Source organism: Dermacentor andersoni, chromosome 4 (genome assembly GCF_023375885.2).
Source record: "Dermacentor andersoni chromosome 4, qqDerAnde1_hic_scaffold, whole genome shotgun sequence".
In the NCBI taxonomy this organism is placed as follows: Eukaryota; Metazoa; Arthropoda; class Arachnida; order Ixodida; family Ixodidae; genus Dermacentor; species Dermacentor andersoni.
In genome coordinates this window covers 94786584-94814112 of record NC_092817.1, presented here as the reverse complement: position 1 = coordinate 94814112, position 27529 = coordinate 94786584, and the positions used below count along the sequence as shown (strand labels likewise).

The 27529-nt window shown below is 45.2% G+C and overlaps 1 protein-coding gene across 3 annotated transcripts in view; it reads left to right on the top strand.

Moving 5' to 3' along the window:
* The window catches only part of LOC126536505 (cytosolic non-specific dipeptidase-like), a 29935-nt gene extending 6081 nt beyond the window's left edge, over window positions 1-23854 (top strand). For 2 of the 3 annotated variants that reach the window (XM_055074054.2, XM_050183501.3), the window contains exons 3-13: window positions 98-221; window positions 2607-2777; window positions 5181-5336; window positions 8643-8800; window positions 9811-9885; window positions 12838-12982; window positions 14582-14681; window positions 17739-17910; window positions 19945-20030; window positions 21456-21622; window positions 23641-23854. In XM_055074054.2, the coding sequence (XP_054930029.1) occupies window positions 98-221; window positions 2607-2777; window positions 5181-5336; window positions 8643-8800; window positions 9811-9885; window positions 12838-12982; window positions 14582-14681; window positions 17739-17910; window positions 19945-20030; window positions 21456-21622; window positions 23641-23688 (1402 nt within the window). In that variant the 3' untranslated portion in view covers window positions 23689-23854. The remainder of the gene's footprint in view (window positions 1-97; window positions 222-2606; window positions 2778-5180; window positions 5337-8642; window positions 8801-9810; window positions 9886-12837; window positions 12983-14581; window positions 14682-17738; window positions 17911-19944; window positions 20031-21455; window positions 21623-23640) is intronic. The other variant, XM_055074055.2, reaches the window with a different exon arrangement.
* The last annotated feature ends 3675 nt before the right edge of the window (window positions 23855-27529 follow it).

Below are 27529 nucleotides of genomic sequence, written 5' to 3'. Positions count from 1 at the left end.
CTTTCTTGTTAGTTTCAGACAGCAAGATTTTAATGCTTATCTCTATTGTAGTGTAATAAACCCCTGTCTTTGTGCCCGTGTTACTTTTCTTTTTCAGTGTGATAGACGAGAACAGAGACGCCATGCTACAATCGCTCAAGGAACTCGTGGCCATTCCCAGCGTGTCGGCAGACAGTGCTCACCGTGATGATATTGTGAAAGCCATGCACATGGTCAAAAAGGCAAGCGTTTAATGTATGGCATAGACAAAAAAATTGTCGCATGGGGACGTAACGTGTGGCAGGATTCATGTATAGGTAATGTATAGGTGAGAAAAAAGCACATATAGAGGAACACTATACTGGTAGTTCCAAATATGGAACATACGTGCGAGCTTCTTAGTTCCAAATAATATTCAGCCAATGGCGTAGCCAGAGGGTGGCACACCGACCGTACATGTGCCCTCACAAAATTTTCCGTGTTAGTATGCCGCTTGCGCAGCGTCCCCCTCCTTCCCTCCCCTTTCTATCCCCGTGATCGCATGCGCTGAAGAAAGAAAGAAAGAAAGAAAGAAAGAAACAAACAAACAAACAAACAAACAAGCAAACAAACAAACAAACAAACAAACAAACAAACAAACAAACAAACAAACACTTTCTGCCCACTTCACTGTATCCAGCTCTCTCTGAACACTACTTGAATACCGCGACAGATGCTGCTTGAGCAATATCTCATCCGCCTCAGCCTCTGAGTGTACCTCACTCGGATGAATGCGTCTAATTAAATATTTTTATTTCGTAAAGCAATCTCGAATGCTTATATTGGGTCCTACGGGAATGCAACTATGCCTTAGCAAACTTTCGACACGATATCTTTCTTTCCTTGCTGTTGGCGGTAAGGCCTAATTTAATTGCTCTCCTTCTAAAGGTGTTACAGCGAGCCCTGTGGCGGTAGTTTGTTAAGTTCTTGCGCCTCCCCTAGTTTTCCCAAACACTTGAATTTTAATCCGCTGTTGTGCACTGAATCCCGTACTGATGCAAATGTTTCACTGCTATGCGATTTTTAGTTTTTATGGAGTTATACTTTCTTGTTTCTCCGCGATCTGTGCCGCATGCTACAACTGTAGGGCGACTTTTACACTTTTCTTTTGACACCCTCAATTGTCCTACATCATTGTAATTCGTACAGTGTGTTCTGCAACGCACCCGCGATACTTCCTTGGAGAGTTGTTCATAACCAACTCATGCTCACTCCATAAAAACAACTGCCTCAGACTTCGAGGTGGCTATTACTTGCCACAAGCAAAATTTGATCAATTTCCACAGCATCCCCAGTAAGCGAATTTATCTATAAGGTTACATGAACGGCTTCCATATTCTTGTAAACTTTCGTCCCATTCCCACAACTATAGTTCTTTCCCACTGTGCGCGGACGCTTTCTTGTGCAAACAAATGACTGATTCTAGCGCTATTAAATGGCCCCTCATTAGGTTTGAGCACTGTAAACGGACAAGCGTGGTGCATAGATCAAGCGATGGCAATCGTATCTGCTATGCGTTACACTAATGTACAGTCGCGATCAATATGAAGGTGATCGCTCGAGCGGCGACCGAAACTAGGAGCAGCGCCACGTTACGTCATCACCGTCAGTCGAGAGGGAAACATCAGATAGCTTCCCTCTCTCTCTTTTGCTGTTCCCTGAGCAGGTGTCACTCCCGTCTTGCAACTCGCAGCTTTTCGTCACCCTTCACGAGATAACCTGCGAATTCATTTCGATTGCCTTATCAGCTATTGCACAGAGGCGTGATTGTTAGCCAATGTATGCATGAGGCAGGGAGGCGCACACATCACTGCCATGAAACGGTAACAAACACAAAAATGTGTCGAGTTAGTCTTGGGGGTGACGGTTGCAGCCTGTACGAGCGTAAAAGGGGAAGAAGGCAGCGCAATTTTTATCTTCGCAGTTCCGAAATCGGCCGCTATGCTGCTTGGAAGGCTCGCCGGTCGCAGCTCGAGCGATCACCTTCAAATTGATCGCGACTGTACGTGGCCGAAACAGCCGACATTCCAACAAAAGCCTGCGTGCTCGTACCAGAGAAGCTGCTCGACCAGCCGTCGAGGTGACGTAACACATAGCGATTCCATGTCACACGCATGGCACCTACAGCGCACAAATAGGCCGCAGCAGGGCGAGTAACATAGGGGATTCCCGCGAAGCCCAAAACGCGCATAACCGCCGTTAGAAATGCGCCGCTATGTTTAATATATGACCTATAACACTAACAGTGCCGATGTGCGGGGCTGGGTGACAAACCATTTCAAGGAAGTCGCTACACAAGCGAGCTATCGATAACTCTTGCCTAGTCGCTCTACATTAGATATGAAAATAGTTATTTTGTTTACTTTATCCTCTCTCCATTCCTTTTTCCCTGTCTTTTTATTCGAACGCGACCTTGGTGTGGCTTTATAACTCCTAGAGTATATTCAGTCAAACTTTCCGAAGGGACTTATTGAGGGGTCTCTTAGCAGCTGCCCTTCAAATTGTATATTGCGTTCGCAAAGAGTGTAAATTTAGCCCTTCGTCATGTTTTCCTATGTAACGAAACCTTTCTCGCGCGCCATCACCAGATGATGGAGGCCGAAGGCGTGCGCGTGGACATGCAGCCCCTGGGCGACCAGACCCTTTCCGACGGCACGACGCTGCCTTTTCCTCCGTTGTTGCTGGGCAGCCATGGGGATGACGCCAACAAGAAGACGGTGTGCATGTACGCACACTTGGACGTGCAGCCCGCGAAAATGGTTCGTCGTGTTGGCTTGGACTGGTTGTGTCCACGTTGAGTGCTGCTTATAATCAGGCGTGGCACCACGCGGTACGCAGTCAGAGAGAGAGAGAGAGAGAGAGAGAGAGAGGCGAAATGGATGAAAGCAGCCCTTCTTTTTTGAAGGCAAGGTTTTGGCGAGTTCAGATCAATTTGGGATTTGTGAGCTCTGGGTATCTAACCACTTTCGCATAGTAAATTAGGCAATTTTGGACCTTGTAGTGCACGCAGGACCAAGGAAAAGGCTTGAGGATTAAGCTTGGAACAAAGAACAATAAAGCACCAAGCTTCGATAGAGCTATGTACGGAACAGTAATGATACATAACCAGCAAAAAAAAAGGACTAAATGAGATCCAGATACGCTCGTTCAAGCTGAGTGCACCTAAAACCAGAACCGGAAGCGTGGATTTACACACCGAAATATGTGGGCCTATCCAGGAGATAAGTGCAGTCTAGAAATGAGAGCAAAGTAAGGGCTCTATGTGTAAGAGTAGGAGTACTAAAGCAATCAGAGGGGGCGCAGCTGAAGTTGAGGCGACTCAACAGCGGTTGATATCGAATAAAGACAAGCTCTTCTGGGGGAGCGCACTTTACTTCCGAATACCAAACATGGAAAAAACATAGAACATAAAAGCACATGGTACACTGATGCGGCCTGGAAGACCTTGTCTTACTCCGATGTCAACCACTGTTGACTCGTCTTGTTCTATGTATGAACAACATATTAGCGAGAATTATTTTCTGTATCGGTTGTTGGACGCCAGCGAACAGCGCTGTCAAGCTGGTCGCTTTGCTAGTTGAAGAATGAATTCGCATTTGAATAGATGATTTGAAGATGTATCTGTAGAAAAGAAAGTGTTAGGTACGGAATAGTGCACCGTGTGCAACGAATGTGTTTTGCTAATGTGTCAAATAGTATGCAAAATTTAGGCATCGTTTGCAAAAACAACAAAATTTGGTCACCAAATTCGAAGTTTACAAGAAAATCAGAAAGGAAGCAGAAGGCGGCGGCACTGCTGATGCAAAGGCAAATAATAAGTGTCATGTGAAAAGCGTGGTGCAATGGACGAAAGTGAGTTAACGATACAAGAACCAAAATTAGTGCGCCTTATCAATAGACGCGATGCGCCGGACCGAGAAAAGTTGATTCGTTGTAAAGTAATAGAGAAGATATCGAAAAAAGAGAAACCACAACTGATTAAAATAGCCGGTATATATGGCGGGTGTTGTCTGCATATGCAAGATACAGGAAATCTTTGGGAACTTCCTTTGTATTTAAAACGAGATAACTATGATCGAGTTTGTAAAAATTTAAGGCATAAAAGGTTAGACGTTGAAGGAGATGGACACGAGAGGAAGAAGGGTTGAGCTGCACTTTTCTTTACCTTTGCTTCCTCGTCTTCCACGCCTGACCTTTCAAGACTCAAGTCATGAATCCATGTTTCTGCAGTATACTACACAATTGCAATGTCGTGAGAACAACGGTGCTCGTGTCGTGTACACGTCCCTAATTTATCTTTTGTTTAAGATAGCACATTTTTAACTATGATACAATGCAGCAGTGTTATTTGGGCGATGTTGCGAACGATAAAATGCTGAGCATATATTTACAGTTCTTCCAGACTCTAGAGGTAATGGTGCTCTCAAAACAAATACGATGGAACACTTGCACTTACTCGCTATATTGTACACTGAGCCTGGCCGAATAGGGACATAGTCGCAAGAGTCGTGCGAATTCGTCCATGTATTTTCTGCCGAGAGAGGAAAAAAAATACCAAAAGAAAGACAGGAAGGTTAACCAGATGTCTCCGGTTGACTACCCTGTACCAGAGAAGGGGGAAAGGGACGCGATAGACGAGAGAAAAAGAAAAACAGAAATAAAAACAATACAGAACTGTCCCTGTAGGTGATGTCACACAATCTGTGAAGGCGCCCCATAGTTATACACTGTGTCAATGTCCCAATAACATAATGCATGCGACGTCCCGTAATGCACCGCCACGACTTGTCACACAGTACGTTGTCATTCAAATAATACAGCAGCGCCTTCATAGCGGCTCGTGATGATGTTCGTGTTGGCCAGTTTCCAAGAATTTTACTCATCGAGAGCGGAAGCTTGTCCATTTGGTCCAGCGGGGCTAAGAAGGCTTCTTCTTTGCGGGTCGAAACGAGGGCACTCGCAAAGAAGGTGCACGATCGCTTCACTGCACCCGCAGAAGTCACAAAGTGGGCTATTGACCCTTCCGATCGTAAAGGAGTGCGCATTTCAGAATGCTACTCCAGCCCATAGACGGGTCTCTGGGACAGCCTGCAAGCTGTAGTGCACACAGCATCGGACGTTTTTACAAGACAGTAATCTCTTCGTTTTCGCTCGGTGCACAGTCCGACGGCTGGGTGAGCGAACCATTCGTGCTTCAAGAGCGCGACGGCAAGCTGTACGGCCGTGGTAGCTCCGACGACAAGGGACCGGCGCTCGCCATTGTCTGGGCGCTGCACGCTTTCAACAAGGCCGGAGTGCCTCTGCCGGTCAACCTCAAGGTACGCTCAATACGACTCGCTGGGGGGAATGACGGTTCATTGTGCTTAAGGGAAGACGCAGTGCAACACGGTCTAGGGCAGGCAGAGGAACAGACACGAACTGGCGCTGACTTACGCGTTTGCTCCTTCGTTCGTCCTTGTCTATATGTATGTAGCTTCGTTTACATGAATCCGATAAAGTCGATTCGAGTCGGCTTTTCGAGCGGAAATGCAGTCGTTGGATTCACCTAAACGCTAGCGGATCGAGCCGAGCGTCAAGACGATTCTTTTAGCCCGTCCGCATGGGTTGATAAAACCCAACCCGTTTGGCAAGATGCTTGTAAACGCAGTAGGGTAGGGCTGGGTCAGCTTGACTTCTGACTCGACTCGCTCGCGTTTAGTTCGTGTAAACTAAGTTTATGGTGCGTTATATCTTTTCTTCAGCTTACGGTACGCGATGGGCCTTGGCTACGGTGCGCCACGATGGCTCAGTGGCTGAGCGGCCACAACATTTTGCTTACCTGTATCACGAGGTCGCTAGTTCGACTTCCAATCATGGTGGCCGCTTTGTGATAGGGAGAAAGAAAAACGCTCATGTTTTTAAGAAAAAGCGTTGGCGTGAAGTTAGCTTGGATTTATCTATGCAAATACACGTCAACCATAGAAAGGCTCTCTTACGGCAACCGTGTAACCAAAATTTGAAAGGAAATTGTTGCACTCGTGCATCTAATCAAAACTAGATTTTACGTATTGCTGGACGCAGAGCTTTGATTAAGAGCCCCAACTTCGCGAGGGCATAAAATTGTCCAAGATTATTTTGTTATTGTCGCTTCAGTAACAAATTTGGGACATTCGGATAACTGGCTCTGACGTATTCTACACTCCCATGTTTCTGCACTTAAATAAAAAGAAGTTCGTAAACAATTAAAAAAAAAAACTGAAGCACAAGCTGCATTTGTTTATGCGTATGAAGCGGACCAATATACAATATTAGCTCGCTGCTTACATGAAATCATTACGCATTATTTACGGGGGTTTCCCGAAGGTACATTTCACATACTGTTGGTAGTAGTTAAGAGTGGGGCCTAGCATATTAGTTTTATCCGCTGTAGAAGTCCTGATACATGTAGTTTACAGAAGTGCCTTCTTTTTAATTGCTGACTTATCGAAATGTTTACGTTACGCTCCTGAGCCCGTATTTATATAAAAGAAATCTTACTCAACATTTGTTCTTAAGAAAATATTTCGCCCAATCCTGACACTGGGCATATAATTAGCGAAAGCGGCCGAACAATGGCAAAGAGCATTTACGAATAAAAAGGTCTGTAAATTCTCCCTCCAAGTCTTTTATTTTTAGCAGTTCTTGTGCAAAACTGATGCCATAATTTAACGAAAATCTGCTACCTATAGTCCATGACAACGTAAGAATGACAACCAAGCTCCACCCAGAAAAACTTACTGCACTTCACCTTTACCTATGAAAGAGAGCCGAGCATGCTGGAGTTCGCTCACAGCTTAATGACTTCGTTCTGCTAATGCATAAGCTAGACTAATTGTAAATAAAAGCTAGTTGTTTCAAGCTACAATGTTAGCCATGGCTGACAGTGACATCAAGATCACCCATAAAATTTGCGTCAGAGGTTCAGGCTTCATCCTGAAACCAGTGACACAGATAATGATCTGCACGAAAAAACAACAACAAAAGTAGTTCTAAACACGCCAAACCACTTGACGTCAGGCAAATACGCGAACCTAATTGGCTGGCACGTCTATGCAAATTGAGTTCGAGTTCGTCAAGGTAAACATAACCTTGTAATACTTAGGTTGTCACCTACTATACCTTCAGTAGGAATACCTTGGCAGCTGACCTCATCAATTTCGGTGAACTAGATGCTGATCAAGACGATTGTAGCGTTTACGCATCTTTGGACAGGAGTTACCGAGGTGCGGCTTGCTCCTTGAAGCCGCAGGTGTGTGGAACATACTTCTGACGAACTTACAGCTCGGCATTGTGCGGCGTCGTAGCATTCATATCGCATGGTTCGGTGAACGCACAGTTGTTACGGACAAAATGTGCGCCACATGGTTACCGACAAACGCGGATACCCCAAGATAGACTTCTAGGGCTGCGACAAGAGCCCGTGCACAGCGACGCACTGACGCCAGGCGACGCCGCGGTGCGCTGAAAATACGCTGCAAACGCGTCTTAAACAAACGAACCTTAAACCACTTTCACCACCAAGCGCTCTCTGCAATAAACGATCCAAATAAGGCGATTGTGTTTACTTGTTCAGAAAATATAAATGATAAGAAAAAACGAAAACAAATCATACTACGAAAAACCTTAATTTCAAACGAATGCTCGTAAAAACATTTTCGAAAAAATAAATAAATAATAATAAGCTGAAAGCTTCCTTAACCGCAGTACGAGTAAAAACTTCGCTATGAACTTTAAACCTACAAGGTTAGCTGAAAAGGCGTGTTCTTTGCACTAGAATAGAGCGATACTACGGCTTTGATAAACGCCCGTGGCTTCTACAGTTCTAAATGCTGGCCTCTGTGTGGTATAATTCAATCCAAGAAGTAGCTAGCGCTACGCCGCAGTCTTCACACGAGGTCCTGGTTTCCTTCCGAGTACTTCTCTACCGATGATTTGACGATCCTTATGACCACACGGAGCAACTGCTTGATGGCTTTGGCTTCCGACTTTTAGCAGCTGGCAGAATGTACTTGGGGAAGTGGCGAGCAACAAGCCGTAACGTAAGAGCAGCTGAGGATTTGCATTTTCTTTTTTTAAGATTGAAGTCGGTAGTTCTCGTCACAGAGCCTCTAGAAGAGGATGACGACACTTTAGAAAGCTAGTTTCCAGTGTATACAAAAGCGCGGTGCTCTTTCGTGCCACCTGTCGTGTAATACCGAGAAAGAAAAAAAAAACGCATGTAGTGAAGCTTAAGCTTAAGCGCGCTGAAGCTGGACTTGTGCTTGCACGTTTTAGTTCGAACGGACCCAGCTCGGTCCTCGGCAGGAGCGATGCAAATTTAAATGATGACTCTCGCTTCTCCTCGGTAGGGATAGGGCTAAAGAACGCCTGTAGGTCAAAAATAATCCTAGAGCTCAGGATCTCAAGAGAGTCACAACCGTTTTGCTTCCAGATTTTTGAGCCCCGCATGGTTCACAGGGACACCACTTCGCGTTCTGGCGACAGCGCCGTTCACGTGACCCATCACTTCGTAACTATATGCACTGACGGACGTTGCGCGAGTTTACTGTGCCGTGCTGCGTTTTCGAGATTCTCCGATGACGATTACTGTCCTCTTGCCCTCGAAGTTCATGTACGAAGGCATGGAGGAGGTCGGTTCTCAGGGCACCGTGCCCTACCTACGGTCTGACGGCAAGAGCAAGTTCTTCGATGGCATCGACTTCGTCTGCATCTCGGACAACTTCTGGCTCGGCACCGAGAAGCCGTGCCTCACGTACGGACTCAGGTCAGTGCTGCGTGTGGGAGGGCGGTTTGCTCGGGCGATGCTGTGAAAATATGCTATGGCGCGAACTGAAAGAAAAGTAGGTTTATGTAGGACTATCACTTCCTTCAATCGAGCGTGCGTGTGTGCTGGTAAGCTCACGCAAACGAAAAGTAGCGAGGACTTTACGAATCTGCATGAAGAGTATGACAACTATATGTGAGTCAATCTCAGGCATGACATGCTTGTAAGAGGCATTTCTCTCAGGCTTCAGGCAAAGCCTCACGCTCCTCACCGGATCCCACCTGTTTAACCTCAACGGTCCCGCGTCATCTCACTCACATGGTATACATTTGCGGTACTTCACCGGTCACCATGTAATAAAGCGCAGTAAACTCTGCTACCTACCGGAATGGAAGCTATTACGTTTATGATGTGACCATGCAACAGAGCAAACCATAGAGAAAAGGCATAGAGAGAAAGACGGCTCTGTTAGAGATCAAAAGAACGAGAAGGAACGGAAACGCTATACAGAAAAGAAGGGGATTAAAAATAAGAATCCAATAACTACTTTTATTTCAGGTGCAAGATGAGCTCCTTATCATTCGAGCTTTCTGTTTATACGGGGGCCCATTAGCAGACTAAAAACGAGTCGTCTTCTGATCGATTTTAGGGCTCAGTATAAGAGAGAGGGAAGTTGTATTCTATGGGAATTACACGTATTTCAACTCGAGGAAATCCACGTTGAATATGAGTTAATCACATAAGCCTTCCGGCAAAGTAATTTAAGATAATTCACTCACATTAGCTGAATTGAACTGTGATGAATAACCATGAAGTAATCCCGACTGTAAGTAGGAATACTGGCTTGCAGTATCGGAAGTGGCGCGTCCGTAATTAAGTACTTCGTTAAAATGGGAGAAATGCGCCAATAAAAGAAAAAAAAAAGAGAGAGAAGAAAGTGCCGGTCGACTGAATTTTTTCGTTGTTAATCGACGTGGTTTGCTGAGCGCCTTGTTTCCATTTTCTCGCAGAGGGATAACATATTTCGACATCGAAGTTGTCGCCGGGACACGCGATTTTCATTCTGGCCAACATGGCGGAATAACGTGAGTTACGAAATACCTTTATTATTTCTGTTTAAAATTTTACAGCGTAACTGTTTGTGCGACTACAAGCGGTGGAGGATTCTGCGGAAGAAGTTCGCTCCATATGTCGACGAATTCTTTTTTTTTTTTTAGAGGACCATTACAGCTAGCACAATAAAATTTGGAGACAATATTGGATATGTCAAGGGTTGTGATATGTAGGGACAACTAAAAGTGCGTGGGCGCATTAGTAAGGTTAGTACGTATACTGTGTTCTTTGAGAGGAACAAGCTGCGGAAACTTAAAAATTATGGTTGTTTTGGGAGAACCGTAGGAAATAATCGAATTCGTGATAATTTGGCTTCTCTTCTACGCGTTTGCGAAAATTCGAAACTAATATTCGAATATAGTAATCTGGATAGTATTGTCCTACTAAATACGATCATTTTTCGAATATAGGATTCGAATATTTCAAATCACGAACTGTGCGTGATCAAGCATAAAATTGGAGCAAAACTACAGTAGATTTCATCCCATCGTGGCGATAGTAGGCTTAAATTAAGAGAGTCTACATTCTGAAGCGCGCTAGATCGCAGAGGTAGCCAGTCTATTCCGGCGAAAGCGATGTCATCCGCATTCACCAATGAGTCCTGACTATGCGAATGTAAACTGATTTGCTTGTATTGCTACATTTGTGCTTTTAAGAAACAACGCGCTTCGTAGGGTGCAATGTAATGACTGAAACTCGCCAACCGTTGTGAATATACTGCGATGTGAAAATCGTTTAATGTTTGAACTGAGAATGCATGCTTATTCGAAAACTATTCGATATTCGATTAGAGTCGATTCCGACATTGTTCTATTCCTAGTTGATTCGTTCTCGAAAATTGCTGTCCGCGCACTCATATAATTTTCAGTGCTTACTCGAGCTTTGAAGCAATTTCGGCTTGTGAGCTACTCATCACGTTAAAATGAAACTTCTCGAGAATAAAGTATTCATTGAGATAAACGTACAGAAGAAACTTCAAAGTTGTGGGTGTATTACCGGTTGGGTAAATAATTTCGAAGTTACCGTCTTTAAAACACTCTTTCAAGCAGTGAGATAAATTTTATAGTTGTTCGCGCGAGCATATTGGTGGACATTTCTGCTTGATGCTTAACACTTACATGGGAGACCCAGTGCGCTTAGAATTCAGCGTCAATCTGTAAGCGGTCGTGCCTGTAACGCTTTGGGCGCGGGCACTTTGGCGCCGGTGGTAAGTACTCCATGGCTTCGAAAAAGTTGCTCAGGAACTGGAAAAGCTCGTTGCTGGCAGTGGCGTACCAACTATTTCTCGGGTAGGGGGCCCGGGGGGGCACACCGCAAACCATGTGACCGCACTCACATGGGATACCACGGGAGATCGAAAGATTACTTGAATTTGATCCTTCAGGGTATATAAAATCTCAAGATGATGCAAAGACAAAGGCAATCAGTGCGTTACATAGATCCTTGACCCCGCACAGCACCAGCAGTACAGCGCACATGAAGAATACATAATTGCTGCAAACAATTTTAATAGTTGAACAAAGAATAGCATCTCGAGTTTACGTCTACAGCACAAATTTATCGCTAGTTAAATCAATAGTTTTGTCACTGTTATACATAACAAAATACAATAAGTATGAACTACTTGCAATATTCAGAAAAAAAAAAAGGATACTACATGTGTGTGCAACCTCGCAGAATTACAGCCCAATTCCTAGCAAGGCTGTTTCTTTCGAGCAGCTGCAATAAACATCTCAGTTTCCTCCTGTAATTATATCGGAGACATTAAAAAGTTGTCCGCATATGACTGTTCCGCTTGAAACAATGCCTATATATAACACTTTCAAGCACTTCCTGTGGCGAATCTTTAAAAAAGCCAGTAATTCATCAAGGCATGTTACTTCCACAGAACAATAACCATAGTGTCCCCCCCTTATCTCCCCCAATTTTCGGTAGATTTGATCTCGGTTGCGGTTCTCGCAAAGGAGCGGGATTGCGAGAACCGCAACCTAATTAACAGCAATTTACAGCAAAAGTCACAGTTAGTCTTCTAACTTTGAACATTACCTACAAATTGCCCATAACACGCCCTTGATTTTCTCGAAATATAAACAAAGTGCCTTGTTTAGTTCAGCGAGGACGTCGAAGAAATGGACTACAAATGTCTTATGACGCGTGAAAATAGAAGGGGAAAAAGTGACGGCTGAGTAATTATTGGCGAGGCTTCTAACAGGACCAGGACCGTAAAGATTTTGTCACACATTGCGCTCGTCCCGTCCTCTACGACGCACTCACCGGTTTTACGGAGATTGCGTCCTTAAAATAGGAGTCGCATTTTTTATGCGATCTCCTTTGTATATTACTATGTTTCAGGGGGCCAAAAAGGCAATGGCGAAGCTTATGCATGTATCATGCTGGCTTACCATGCGAAGTGATTGCTGTGTTGAACAACGCCGTCGGCCTAATATACAGGATGCTAATGTAGGCATAGGCAGTTAATGTCTGCTAAACTAGAAATGCTTGACGACGATCGATCGATCGATCGATCGACGGACGGACGGACGGACGGACGGACGGACGGATGAATGAATGAATGAATGAATGAATGAATGAATGAATGAATGAATGAATGAATGAATGAATGGATGGATGGATGGATGGATGGATGGATGGATGGATGGATGAATGGATGGATGGATGGATGGATGGATGGATCTTATGAGCGTCCCTTTTGGAACGGGGCGGTGGGTTGCGCCACCAAGCTCTTGCTATTATACTGCCAATGTCCTACCTAGGTTAAACAATAAAAAAAAGAAAAACAAAACTATGAACTCCCACAACCAAATTTTCTGATCCCCTATTGCGAACTGTGTTTTTGTACGTCTCCATTTTTTGTCGTTTGCCGGATAGCACTCGTTAGCTGCCCGCGACCTTCTTTCTCTCAGGCACGAGGCCATGTCCGACCTTATGGACCTGTTCGACAGTCTGATGGACGCTACGGGGAAAATAGCGGTGCCTGGCATCTACGACGACGTGCGCCCCGTGACGGACCACGAACGCGAGCTCTACCGTCGCATCGACTTCAGTCTCGTAAGACGCAGGCCGTTGCATTCACTTGCGCACTTCCGCGACGCGAATACCATTGTACGTGCCGCAGTACAAGAATGCTTGGCAGTTTGTGACGTTTATTAACGATACACGTTAATAAATGGCCCACATAAAAGAAAAAAAGGTAATCTCAAGGCTCTTCGCATAGATGTGCGACCGAAAGGACAACAGACAGCACGTCCTCTTTCGGACATGGTGCCGCAGACGTATACGTGGCCGTGCTCCACAATCGCCGCTTAAGTTGCGCGATGACGAACTTGCCCTGGGAAGGCGTAGATGCGGCTTGGCCGTCCACCATGTGCTCGGAGAATGTTGCCTGCGGCATCTGTGATTTATGTGCATACGCACATTTGCGCCTTTTACCACTTTTACCGATTTGTATCAGTGTGTGTCTCGGCGCTTGTGTGTGTGTGCATGCGTGTATTTGTGTGCGTGAGTGTCGTGTGTGTGTGTGTGTTTGTATTTGCGTTCGTGTGCGGTGTGCCTGTGTGCGTATGTGCGGTGTGCCTGTGTGCGTTTGTGTGTATGTGTCTGCGTGCGTTTCAATGCGTGTGCGTGTGTTTGCGTCCGTGTGTGTTTGTGCTTGTGCGCGCGTGCGTGTCAACTTTGCGTGATTAGATATGTGACACATGAGGGACTTCAGACAAGGCGGCATGAACCAGTCTAAACCGTTTCAACGTTTGCGTGGTTACACACTTAGGAGTCACGTGTCACAAGCAAAAGTCTCGCCACAAGAGGCTCAACGAGCCAGTGACACACTAAGTATAAATTAATATTGCAAGTAAATGTAGTTCACATAGGCACAATAATGCAGCTAAAGCTCGCCTCTTCTATATAGGGCCGGCGGAACGCTCACCGACGGAATATGTTGCGGCATAGAAATTAAGAGGAGGAGGTCATTGTTATGTTTCAAATGGTGTACAATATGCCGCATCTTGCTATGTTTTGTTGCCCTGCGTTGCGTTAGGTTGCATTATGTTCACTTTATCTTAAGTTTTCGGTTGGTTAGGTAAAATTTGGTTGAGTTGGTAACTGCTTGAAGTCTTCGGAAAACTGCCATCATTTGCAGTGGTCCTTCTGAGTAAAAATGCATACCATATACTCAGTGCTATATTATTCTATGTATTAAATAAAATGTGAGCATTTGAATTTTCTGATTGTAAAATTCTGCATTCAAAGCTGACTGAAATGACCAAGGACGCCAGCTACGCGTAGAGTTTCTTTTTCTTTCTATTTGTACTCCTCTGCGTATGAACTTTCATAGGAGGACACAGCAAGAGTACGTGAACCCCAACGTGACAAAACATTTGTCTATAGTGAGCTTCTGTCTGGATAAAAAGAAAGATAAATGAAGCTTTTCGTCTCAAAGAATAAGTAGTGATATTTTATTTGCGGAGCCTTTAATCGGTGAGGTTATGTTCGGCGAGCTATACGGGGCCGTGAACTGTTATAAAGTGGTGAGCGTACATGTCTTGGGTCTTTTGTATAGGAAACTCCAGTTCCGTAACTTTTCTCCTGGACTCGCTTATTTGAAGTTGTTTCGCATTTGTTTACTGCGTCACTGCGTTCTCTCTCGAACAGAATGAGTACCGCTGGGAAATGGGTGTCTCGAGACTCGCCCACGAGGACAAGGTCGAAACGCTGGTGCATCGTTGGCGTGAGCCGTGCCTCTCTCTGCACGGTAAGTGCCGAGGCACTGAGGACGCGACCGTCACTAGCGCCGCAGTTGAGTTGTCTACCCGCCATCGCTTATATAATCAGAAACTGCGAGAAGCTTTGAGTTGGCATACGCCTGCTGTTCTTTATTTTGGGCCGAACAGGTTCATTAACGATAACCTGTTGCTGATAGCGCGTTTAAACGATATTCAACACACACAAGTACGCTCCTCCACATGCCTCCTTTTGCCTAACCAAGTTGGCGGACCTCGGGCTAGAATCGTGCAATAAAGTGTCAACATGCCGGCTGCCGATATCCTTCCTGCCACCCTCCGTTCCGCGTGCTGTCAAGGCATTCAAAACACGCTTCTTATCTATAGCGGCAGTGCGGCCGTTTTGGTTATGACAAGTGATGTGTGTGGGAAGGCATGCTTACGAAATTTTGCATATTGACCCGAAGAGGCGGGCGCCATATGCATACGAAAAATGGCAATATTAGTTTATCTAGTCAATAAGGTTTCATTAAAAGCTTCCTAATTGTTCACTTTATCGCATGCGCTGTAATATTTGTGTGATTGAATCCCGTCACCAGTAAATGCATATACCTACCAAAGAAGGCTGCATGCTCTCTATCACGCTTTATCGCGCCTAGCATGATTCCCTTTTCAATAACACATTTGCAGTACAATAGAATATACCTTGTTTCCCAGTTAGCGTTAGCCATGCTTGTCAACTACAACACCAACAAGAAAAGATTTGAAAGACATGGTACAAGATCTTATGACCTACAATGTTCGGTCGTCATACTTTTGACGATCAAACACCGTAGATCTTATAGGGGTATAACTCAAGTTCGTGCGCGCTAACCAACCTTTCTCTCGATCGTACCGAGCCAGCGGTGCGGCAGTAGCTCGCTAACACTTTCGCAGCAGCCCTAGCATGTCAGAGCTGTGACCCCCAACCCGCGGTTCACTTCCAGCATGGCGGGTTCAGTCCAAGGGGATGGGGCGTGTCTTTAACTTAAGGTGCTCATTTACAGTAGGGTTCGTGTACCAACAAAGGCAGCAACATACAAACACAAACAAAACAACCACAGCGGTGGAGCGTTCCGCAAGGCTGAGGCGAAAAGACGCACAATGGAAGAACTACACAGGAAGTTAAGCTCACTTTGTGGGATACGCGCTCGGGCCCTGGGGCAGTCAGTCGCTAGCGAAGGCCGGATGCTGTAGGAGGACGGGGTGAGGCGGTCTCCGCGACTGGGTTGAGTTGCGCCCAGTCGCGCGCTCGTCAGCCCAAAGACAAAAGCGCATCGGGGGAATAGCGCTTCTTCCCGAGCGGCGGAGAGGGAGTCTTCCCGGTTCCAAGAAAGGAGAAAGGAGGGAAGCCTTGTCTGTGGCGTCGCGGCCAGGCTTGAAGAGCAGCGGGAGCGGCGAAACGTGCCCTCTTCCCTTCCAGGAGTGAGCACGTGATCATCGCGTGATAACTGCGCGGCCGCTCTGAAGATCTCGGTATGCGAGTGCATTCGCGCAATCTTAAGATCGTATCTTGCACCATATCTTATAAATTTTGTTTCGTTGGACAGCTTGGCTAACGTTATCTGAGACGCCCTACATAGGATGAGACAATGCAGGAAGGTGTTTATTTGACGTCATGGTTTCAGTCTAGCGAGTAGCTTTTTCTTTTTCAATATGGTTTATGATTGCACGTGAACGTATATATGCATACTTGCGCAACATATTATTGAAATAAGAATGATATGGACACACCAGGCGCATTTTTGTCGTCGCCGTTGCCGTGATGTTCCGTATAAAGTCCAAAGGCGATGACACCGCCGTCGCGCGCCGTGTGCTGTATGTGCGAGTGAAAGCGTGCGAAGGTGAGCCGACGTTAGCCCTCGCATCGGAGGGTGATCGAGGGCGGTACCCTTCCGATGCTGACCCTCGCGGCTCAATCTCGCGTGCGCAAGGAACTGGGGGGGGGGGGGGGGGGGGAGTAAGGGGAGGCGGGCGTTGTACTTCGGCAGCAATTGCGCATGGCGCGGGCATTTAAAAAGCGATCTGGTTTCGGGGCAGAGTCTATACGTGGGCTGACGTTTGCGTTGAAGCGATAGACAGCAGGAAGGTCACTTTGCTCGCTGCTCAGCTGGGCTTCCTCACGCGAGCGTTTTGACAGCGAGTGTCCGCGGTCATTGAGTGTGATGTGCATGTTTGCCTGTGTGCGCGTGAAAATATGCTTGTTAACTTCATGAAAAAGCGAGTGTTTATAAGTTTATACGGCTGATAAAACTACTATCTTTACTTACTATGCCTGTCTACTAATTTGCTACCGCAATCGATGCTCGGCCTTTAGGGCGAAACTGCCTTTAGTTTGTCCAGCGTACACGAGAGCACGACAGAAGCTGGGCTCCCCGATTGTACGTCGATCTCAGTGCACTATCTGACGACCTTGCTTTATGTGCTTGACCTAACGCACACAGCATAGCCTTGATTATAACGGTGGCCCTAGCCTATTTACAAGCCACTCCCGGAAAATCACATATGCCCTGTTCCAATATTCCCTGTTTATTCCTTTATAAATCATAGAGGAACAAGCAAAACTGTTCAGGGCATATAGGACTTTCCGATAGGTGTGGCCTTGACTCCCGCTCGCCTCCTTCTCTTCATCATCACGGCTACCCGCAGCTGGCTATACTATTGAGCTGCTGTTCTCGAGGTCGAGGGTTCGATCCTGGCCGCGACGGCAGCATTTTGGGACGAAATACAAAAACGCCACTCTGCTTAGAACTGGCCAAAATTATTACGGGAGCTCCCCCAACACGACGTGCCTCATAATCAGAACGTGGTTTTTGCACACGAAACCCTAGAATTGATTTTGTTTCCTAATCTCTCCCTTTCTTTCCCATCCATATTTGCCAGTGCAGCCAGCTCAGACCGGTCTCTCTGCTTCTTTGTAAATATATTAATCTCCCGTTTTCTCTCTATCCGAGATCTTGGGTATACTCGGGAGTCATCTGAGCATCAACTTTGTCGGGGAGTGCTGATGTATTATATGAAGGTGTATTTCGTAAACGTCCCGCACGCAGGAATCTCGGGCGCTTACCCTGATCCCGGCGAGCCGCAGTTGGTACCGACCCACGTGCACGGCAAGTTCTCCATCCGCACGGTTCCCGACCAACAGCCGGACAAGGTGAAGGAGTGCGTCACAAAACACCTGGAGCAACGCTTCGCCCAACGAAACAGCCCGAACCGCCTCAAGTGAGAGAAATCTGAGCGCCTCACGCTGGCTATATCGTGATCACGACGCTATGTTGCCGTAGCTGGCAACAACGCTCCGCGTTCTTCCCTGTATATACAATTTGTTCCACGTAACCTGTGCCGAAATTTAAATATATGGAAGTGCATCGTAGCTGGACAGATCCGAGGTAATGTTGTTTGCCGTCGCACGGAGCAAGCCAGACCATTTCTTATATTTCGCCTAATTACATAATTAGTTAGAGAGTGTGTGTGTGTGTTCGTGAGAGAGAGAAATTTATTTACAGAAAGGCAGAGAAGGCGGCCTGAGCGTGGAGATAGCAAGAAGCACTAAGAGTTTCTGCGTAAGTTTTTTAAGGATGGTCTACAATTTTCTCGTTGACACTTTTGCTATAGATACAATATTTGAAAAGTTGATCAATAATTAATGACTAATTATGTAATTAGGCGAAATACAAAAAATGAAGAACAGTCTGACTTTTTCCAAGGGACGGCAAACAACATTATCTTGGTTCTCGCCTCCCACGTTGCACGTGCATATTTTTAAATATTAACACAAGTTACGCGCAACACGTGATATATTAGATATGGTAGGGGTATCATATACCATATCAGGTAAGGCAAACAAATTAGGAAGGCCCGCTAAGCTTCAACAAAGCACTCCCTCACCAGAACAGGAATTAACCTCCCTGGTGCAATGTTTGACCACTAGCTCCCTCATGACTCCTGCAATTAACCCATGGCCCTCAGTCCTCAGATGCTGCGGAGCACCTGACCAAGACGGCGGTCAGGCCTGTAACTCCGTGTGTAACTAATTGACTCTAGGAAGGATCATTGGCTCTAGGAATGCGCTGACATTAACATCCAGTCTTCTTGTGAAGTACAGAACTATCTTGTGAAATAGAGAACTATTATCGCAGTGGCTACGCATAATCTATTTGTCTACTTTCGTAAGCATATCGCCAGTGGCATGTTGCTCCCGAAGGCATGTTTAATGTTATTATTATTATTATTTGTTGCTTTTCCCAAGAGAACGATTCTCAAGCACAAGTTAAATTGTACCTTCGTGCTACTGTTGAGTGGATGACAGTTCTTCCCTTTCATGAAACGTATGGCTCGCGGACTTCCGCAGAAACGATTTGTCGTGCAAGTGTTAAAGCTTGGGCAAGTTGGTAACAGTTCCTTTCAATGACGTTAACACCGCACACAGAAGAAATAAGGGACCGGCAGAAAGTGAAATAGCGCTTCTCCGCCTGTCTCACATTTTCATGGTATGCGTGCGCTATGAATACCATCGAAATTATTTGTCCTATTCAGTGCCCCGCGCTTCGAGTTGCTGGCTTCACCTTGTGACCTTGCTGGCCTTCTTGTTAGCCTAGATGACAGTGTTACCGCCCCGAAAATGTGTGGTCCCGAGTTTGGTTCTCTGACCAGGACAAAATTTTCATGAGCTGTGGTGGCTTTATTTTTTTTTAATGGGTGATCCCTGTAGGTTTTCTTTGTGGCTTCGTGCTTGTTGGATGCATTACATTCCTTTTTTTTTACTTTCCTGAAACTTCCCCTACCTTGCATATTGCCGCAGAACTGATTTGCCAAGCACGAGTATACACATACCTTTAAATTTTAGCCCATTATGATTGATCATAGTGCCACAAGGTTTCGCCACGAGGGCTGCTATCTTCTGGGGCATCTTCCATTATTTGTGGCATAAGACAACGTCAGCATAAGTCTATTATAAATCATTGTGTTAGAAACACCAGCTTATTTCTTATTTGGTTTTCTAGCGTGAGAGCTTAGGGGAACATCCTGGTCGTCGTATATGTCATCAGACGGCTGTGGCCGTAGCTGGAGTATACCACATCAAGCCTTCAACTACTGGCTCACCGGTCCAGATAGTATTGAACCTTCTCTCTCTCTCTCGTCTAGCAGAAGATAATTCGAGCGAGTAAAGGGCCCGCCCTGCTCTCAAAAGTGTGACGTGCACAGGTGTAGTGGAGGGATAGATAGATGCTCGAATTGATGCGCGCACTCACGCAGGGTGACGATGACACACAGCACTTCCACATGGTTCACGGACCCAATGACGCCGCACTTCAAGGCTGCTGCGGCTGCAGTTAAACACGGTGAGACTACACGTCGATCCCAGAAGACTGGCACAATATCGCCTGAATGGCCAGATTAGATTGCGAGTATGCGATTTAGAGTAACTCTCTATCACACTTGCTCAACCATTTGTTGCAACTTCGACTGCTACCCGGATGCTGGCGTTGTGGAGTGTTGCTTGCGGTTGCGTATCGCTTTAGATGATGTTCACCTGTACGTTATCAGTATGACAGATAGTGCAGCGTTTAACACTTACTGCTGCAACGAAACTATGAAGTGCGTCCACTGATCTGTGAGTGTACGTCTGTCGACGCTGAAAGACTTTGTCTTTGTGATAGCTTAAAGCAGGTTAGAATACCGACAGGTAAGAAGACAAACAATCTCCAGAACTCGGTACAGGCCGGTATTTTTGCCCACTGCTTTAAGACAGCAGCTGCGGTTCTTAGTGTCAACTGAACTGTTTGTAAATGCATGATATGTATCGCGTGTGCGCATTCGCGAACCTATTCTAGTTTTCTTTCCTAGTATCATATTTGCAACGACGGTTTTACCCTCTCCGATCGCAGGGTGCCATGTCTATAGAAAGGTAGCAAACCAAGGGCAATCCTGGTGAACCTCTCTGACTTTTATTCCTTTTTCTCTTTGTATTGTCGACATGGGCCGTTATCCCGTCTGCTCGTCAAATACACCGGATAAAAAGACAGTGCATGGAAGTTGCTATAATCATAGCCATGTTCGAGTACTTAGGTTGTGCGAGTGAAAATAATCTCACGAAGGGAGCACCTGAAAAATCTTCCACACGATCGCTTTCATGCGGCGAATTTTTTTATAACAGCATGCCTTACACAATCTGAAATCTTGTTGGTCATTAGGTTAATAAAAAACCTCTTCTTCCTCGCGACAAACAAATAAGAGCAATTTATCTTCATTGTCAACCCTGCGCCATTTTTAAAAAAAAGCATAGAAGAGATTGATTGTCATGCTAAATAATATGTTGAAATAATAGAGTAAAGGGAGATTAAAGCGCACGAGAAAATTATTTGCCTCAAGTGGGAACCGTGCGTACACCTTAAGAAGCACGCGCGCGGTTCTTTATCAATTAAGCCACCGTCGCGCCCATTATATTGTTGCACATGAAACGTATATTTACAAATATTTAGAAGTAAGGCGAGCTGCATAGGAGTCACAGCAGCCAATATGGCGAGGAGCCACCTCTACGTCTTCTTCATCGATGATGGCCTAATGCGACAGACTTCTGTCTCGCGGCAATATCAGCTAATTGCTCTGGACGTTTGCGCACGTGTACAAGATTAGCGCTAGGAGCGTTAGCTAGCGCCACTTAGGGTCAAAGCAGCGAAAGTGAAACATTCTTTTTTAACCATAGGCGTCAGGTATAGTACGTCTGATGCAGTAATCTTCAACTAGTGCGTTATCGTGACACGCAGTGCACGGTGTGGAGCCTGACCTGACCTGCGAAGGAGGCACCATCGGTACTGTTTCGGCGTTGCAGGACCACGTGTGCCGCAACACGCTGTTGATGCCCATCAACACCGCGGGCAGCGCGGCGCATGCGCAGAACGAGAACACTCGTCTCTGGAACTACATCAACGGAGTAAGTCCATCCTCTCTCCTGTAACTTGCGCAGGTTTTATCTGAGGGCTGCGTATGATAGAATTTTCGGCAAAAGTTTTTCGACAACAGAATCTATTGTGTGACCATGCCACAGCGTGTAAAGCAATAGGTCTCAAGAAGTGTGGAACAGGCATGTCACGTCCCTCGTTTTACGAGGCGTTATTCGATGATCAAAAATAACCAACATGCCCCAGTTTCCGTATAGTGTGGTGCTCACAAGTTCAAGAGCGTGCAAAACAGTGACCCTTATTTTCGTGGCTTAAAGAAACGATTTGTACTGAGGCCCCAGTACGCGGCTCGTCATCAGGTTTGGTCATGTGCAGGGGTTTTGAAACTTTTGGCATGCATTATACTGGCGACGCTCTGCAGAAGTTTCTCTTTTTGTGTGGCTCTTTGAAATTGCCTTCCGAAGTTGGCTTCTCCGCACGAATAAAGGTGGTGAGGAGAAGCCGCCGCCCTCTAACTTTTCTTTTTTGGGAGCGATTTTTTTTTAATTTTTTTGCGGGCGATGGCGACGGACGAGTTAAGTGTGTGCGTGCCCAAGAACTTAAGAAACTGTCTAAACGTCAAACGCGGTTATATATACATGTAACGAAATAAAGCAAGAAGCATATGCTGAAGTAATATATATATATGTAGTATTTCTCCCTCTTGAGACCGCTGTACGATACAACACTACACGGAGGCATTAGTTTGGGTACATTCATGTGCTAAAGATTTTAAATGCTTCCCGGCAGTGCATGTAGTGTTCCGTCGATGTTCCGCAGGCATCCGCGCGATGACAGTCACTGGGGACTACACCAACGTTTTTTTTTTCTTTGGAAGAGACAGTGCGCATTAATGCTCGGAAGTCTATTTAGAATAGCCTGACAAGGAAATTATAGTTACCTTCCTGTTAGTGACGCTAGTAGGAGTGCTCAGCGTGCGCTCAAAGTTAAATCGCATATATTTAGCACATAACGCATTAGGGAGACCAGCGAGATAAGTAACTGAGAGTTGACTACGGCATTTCTTTGGCAGCCCCTTTCGCATTTGCAGCTTGTATACAGACACTGTAGACGCTAGTATAGTGTGCGCGATTGATCTGGGCTCATGTCTTCTCTATCTCTTTCACTCCCCCACGTGTAAGGTAGCAAACCAGACAAAGTCTAGTTAACTTCCCTGCCTTCCTTTTCCTCTCTCTCGCTCTCTGCCTTCGGATTTTCTGCCTGGGAGACAATTTAACAACTACGAATGTTCCTTGCATAGTGTATAATTTATTCACTGCTGGTATAGGAGGCATAATTAAGATATCAATACAGATTCACCCAGAACGTTAACAGTGCTTCCTAAAGTGCGTATGCATTGTGCGTAACAAGCCTTAGTGACGCCAGCAACGTTCAGCGTGCGCTGGAAGTTGATGCTGTTGTGCTTAGCACTTAACGCATTAAAGAGACGCCAGAGCTAAGTCAGCCTCGAGTGGTGCATATTTCCGGGAACAATCTTTGCGTCTATTGCGTGTGAGAGAATTAACAGCAACGGAAGTGTCTTATAGGCTGCACAATTTATGCGCTAATGGCAAGAGTCATTGTTAAGAAAGATCCACATATTTATGGGCGTTGCTAAGAATTCCTTTTTGTTAAAGCACAGTACATGAATCAGAACAAGGCTACATTGAGCTGCGGAACCAGATGACGCGTGTCACCTGTGCCGTCTAGCTATTATTTTTTTCGCAATGGTGACACATTCGCCAAGCCTCTGCATATTCAGAACGTCTCAATGGAAAGCGAAAAGTATGCACTGAAAGACATCTAACTTCAACATGTGCGGAGCACAATCTAGCGCGGGCGTTGAGCGAGAAGCAGATAAGGTTACGGACTTATTTCACCGTGTCCAGGCTGATGACGGAGCTGATGAAAGCCCTGTCGGTTATCGACAGGACTTTCGCATTAAGCTTAGTGCATATAAGTAAATATAATTTCATAAGCATTTTATTCGTTTTCGCTCCTTTTGTTGCAGGCAAAGCAATTCGCTGCTTATTGGTACGAAGTCGCAAAGCTCCATTGACCGGACCGGACGACATGGCCCAGAAATCGACCCTATCTCCACGGGCTTTATTGCCGACAAAATATTTCTGCACCTGCGGGCCGGTAGCACACTTTAAACACACACCTCACACTTCCAGCGTTCAATAAAACAGCGCAATCGGAATAAATTTACAGGTAGTACTTTTCTTGTTGTTGTTCGATTAAATAGATTACTAAGTGTCAGCAAAGTCTGAAGCTATATAACCACATGGAGTTGTGCAAAAGGTAACGCCCTTTTTTTAAATATAACTAGTGAAGTTTAGGAGTGAGGAAGTTGAAATGTGGGAAATGTTAGCAACTATTGTGTTTCTTCGCCACAGCGGCCGCATTTCGATGGAGGCGAAATGCGAAAGTACCCGCGTACTTAGATTTAGGTGCACGTTGAAGAACCCCATGCGGTCCATATTTCCGGAGTCCCCCGCTACGCCGCGCCTCATAATCAAATCGCGGTTTTGGCACGTAAAGCTCCAAAATTTAATTTTAATTCAATTAGTTTCTTCACAAGAAAATAAATTGTCCAACGATCAAAGTAGGATAACATGAGGTGATACGAAATAGACTTCCAGGCCGTAAAGCACATTTCATTTTTTTTTATTGAAATGAATTTTAGGATAGGTTGGCGCTTTCATGGTGACACCGGCTATTCCTTGTCACTTGGCAAAGGAAACAAATTTGCGTAAAAAAGGAGAATAACGACACAAAATATGGCACTATGTAGAACACTGGATGAACAAAAAATGTACAGTCCAACAGTACATGAATCGCAAAGTTTTGTTCATGAGTTCAGTACACGCACGCATATATAAAGTCAGATATTTCGAACAGCCACAACACACAACACATCTAATGCAGTGCACGTACAGAACAGAATTATACATATTGCGTAAAAGTTGCGATCACCACATAAACCAGTCATGAACCACGAACAACATTTATGTTACTCATTTAGCGTATTCGGATCATCTGAAACTTAATATTTTCCCAGAATGTTGGTGTCCTCTAAAAACTTTTTCAGAGCAAGAAGTGCTCTTTTCTGAAGGCCCGCAGTTGGCCATGGGCCAAGTAGCTTTCTTAGAGTTAATGGTCTTCTGTCTAATATCAACAAATTCGCTTGCAGTACCCTTCTTTGTGGATCGTATTTCGAGCACTCGAGGAGATGATGATGCACATCTTCGTCTGGATGGCCAAAAGAACACTGCGGTCTAGAGACAGGTATTATCCTGTACAAGAAGTGTTTCGTAAGTGCAGCACCAAGACGCAGGCGGTGTACCAATGTTTCAAATTTTCTGTCTCTTGGATTTTCCGGCATTGATAAGCTTAATACATGGGTCTATAAAGTATAACTCCGATTTTTTAGTTTGCTGATCAAACCAGGTAGTTTTGCTGAGGCGACAGGAAATCTGTCTCAGGATCAGACGGACTTCACTACGCAATAGGGAAAGATTGGTTGTCTCTGCGTTATTGTGCGCCCGATTCGCAGGAATATTTCAGTGCCCAGGTATCCACTGAAATGCTATTACGTGGTTCATTGCGCTTGCTTTTGTAAGTTCTTTGAGCGTCTCATACAATACCAAAGTGTCCAAAGAATTTTTATTATTGCTCTGTAGTAACGTGAGAGTGGCTTGCGAATCGCTAAAAATAACCCATTTTTGCGAATTCTTTTCTGATGTTATGAAACGCAAAGCACACAGGATTGCAAACAGTTCTGCCACGGTGGAAGATGTCTCTCGGGATAATTTAAATGTTTGCTCTAGCACCAAATGTGGAACGACGAATGCTGAAGTCGAGAAATTTTTATGACACGAACCATCTGTATAAACGTGGATGTACTGGGGATATAAGGAGTAAATCTGGAAGAGTGCCAGTTGTTGTGCGGCTACCATGAACATGTATCTCTCAGATATTATCCTGTCGACCGATAATTCTATTTTAGGCATTTTTAACATGCAAGGAGGGTAACTAACATCTACATTGCATAATTCAAATCTTGGTAATAATGCTTTGTGTTCTTGAACAACATCATGAATGTTGCTTTTGTTTCTTTCGGTAAGCGCGAGGTTTAATGGATGCTTCTCGTGTTGGGTTAAGATGCGATAAATATGTCGGCATGTTTCAACCGATCGTATGACTGGAAATGGTGGGTGACGAGCTTCAGCAATTGCTAAAGAACTCGAGGTAGCCTGCGGAACCCCAAGACACACTCGTAGCCCCCTTGCTAGTAAACGTTGAAGACGTTCCTCAGAAGTTTGGGATAAACCATGGAGAATAGGTGCCGAGTAAGCATTTTTTTGTTTTATGAGTGCGTTATGAACTAGTAGTAGTGAATAGACTGATCCTCCCCCCCCCCCCCCCCCCCCCCCCCACGTTGTGCCAGCGAGTCGCCGAAGTACGTTTATTACTGCATTGGTCTGCTTTTCAACTGCGCGGATGTGTGATGCCCATGTTAGCTGGCGGTCAAGAATAACTCCAAGAAATTTATGCTCTTTCACAAACATCAAAGTTTGCCCATTAAGCGTAAGTTGGAAATCATTCAGGTGTCGTCTAGTGAAAGGAAGTACGGCTGTCTTTGCGTTTGAAAGACTCATGCCTCTTTCTTTTAATAGGTATCGATACTATCAAGACCCTCTTGCAGCGTTGTTTGAATGTTTTGTATATGAGATCCAGAGGCCCATATGCAGATGTAATCTGCGTACAGAGAATAATGTAGACCAGACGGGAGTTTTTGTGGCAAGGCTGCCATGACACAGTTGAATAAGAACGGACTGAGAACACTGCCCTGCGGAACGCCCTGCGTGATGCTGTGATAATTACTCACTCCTTCGATTGTTTCCATAAATATTTTTCTATCTTTCAAGAAATTTGACACCCATCGCAGTGTTCGACCATGTAGGCCAAGCTCTAACATACCAGCAATGACGTGTATGTGACTTACAGTGTCGAATGCTCTTTGAATGTCTAAGAATACTGCTACGGTCACATTTCCAAAAATCCGTTCATGCTCGACGCATGTGGCAATGTCTAATACTGCATCCATTGTACACTGATTTTGTTGAAAACCGGTCATGTAGTTGGAAAACACATTTGTGTTTTGCACTACCATTGCAGTCGACTGTCTATCATTTTCTCCATTAGTTTGGAAAAACAGCTTGTGAGACTGATGGTTCGGTAGGAGTCAAGACAAAGGGGAGTTTTTCCTGGTTTTAGTGCTGGAATTATCCGAGCTAATTTCCATGAATCTGGAAGAATCTCTCTTATGCAGATATCATTAAATATCTCCAAGAGAGCCATTCTTCCTACTGGACCTAGGCTCTTTAACATCACATACGTGACACCATCTGGGCCTGCGGTTGTCTTTGTACGGCATGACGAAAGAGCACATTTCAATTCATTTAGACTAAACTCACAGTCAAGTTGAGGATGTTGTGACATAAAGCACGCACGAACTTTCTGTTCTGCTAGTGTTGTCGAACTTTTAAATTGTAGGCAAGTAAACGGAATTCCTGGTCTGTATATAAGTTGACAGAATTCGTCAGCAAAAGATGTTTCCGGAGTGCTTCAAGCTACAGCAAGGGCTCGGAAGGGATGGCTCTGGGTAACTGGACCACTAAAAGATCGGACAACTGACCATATTCTGGGAACTGGAGTAAACGGAGACAACGATGCGCATTATTCTCGCCATCTTCTCGTACCTAATTTTTGTAAGCGTCTGCGCGAAGTTGACCGAACTTTCTGTGCCATCTTGTAGTCATCCAGCTTTCCACTGCGGTGGTAAGCCCGTTCTGCGCGTCTTCTAATCGCTCTTAGACATTCATATTCCCGGT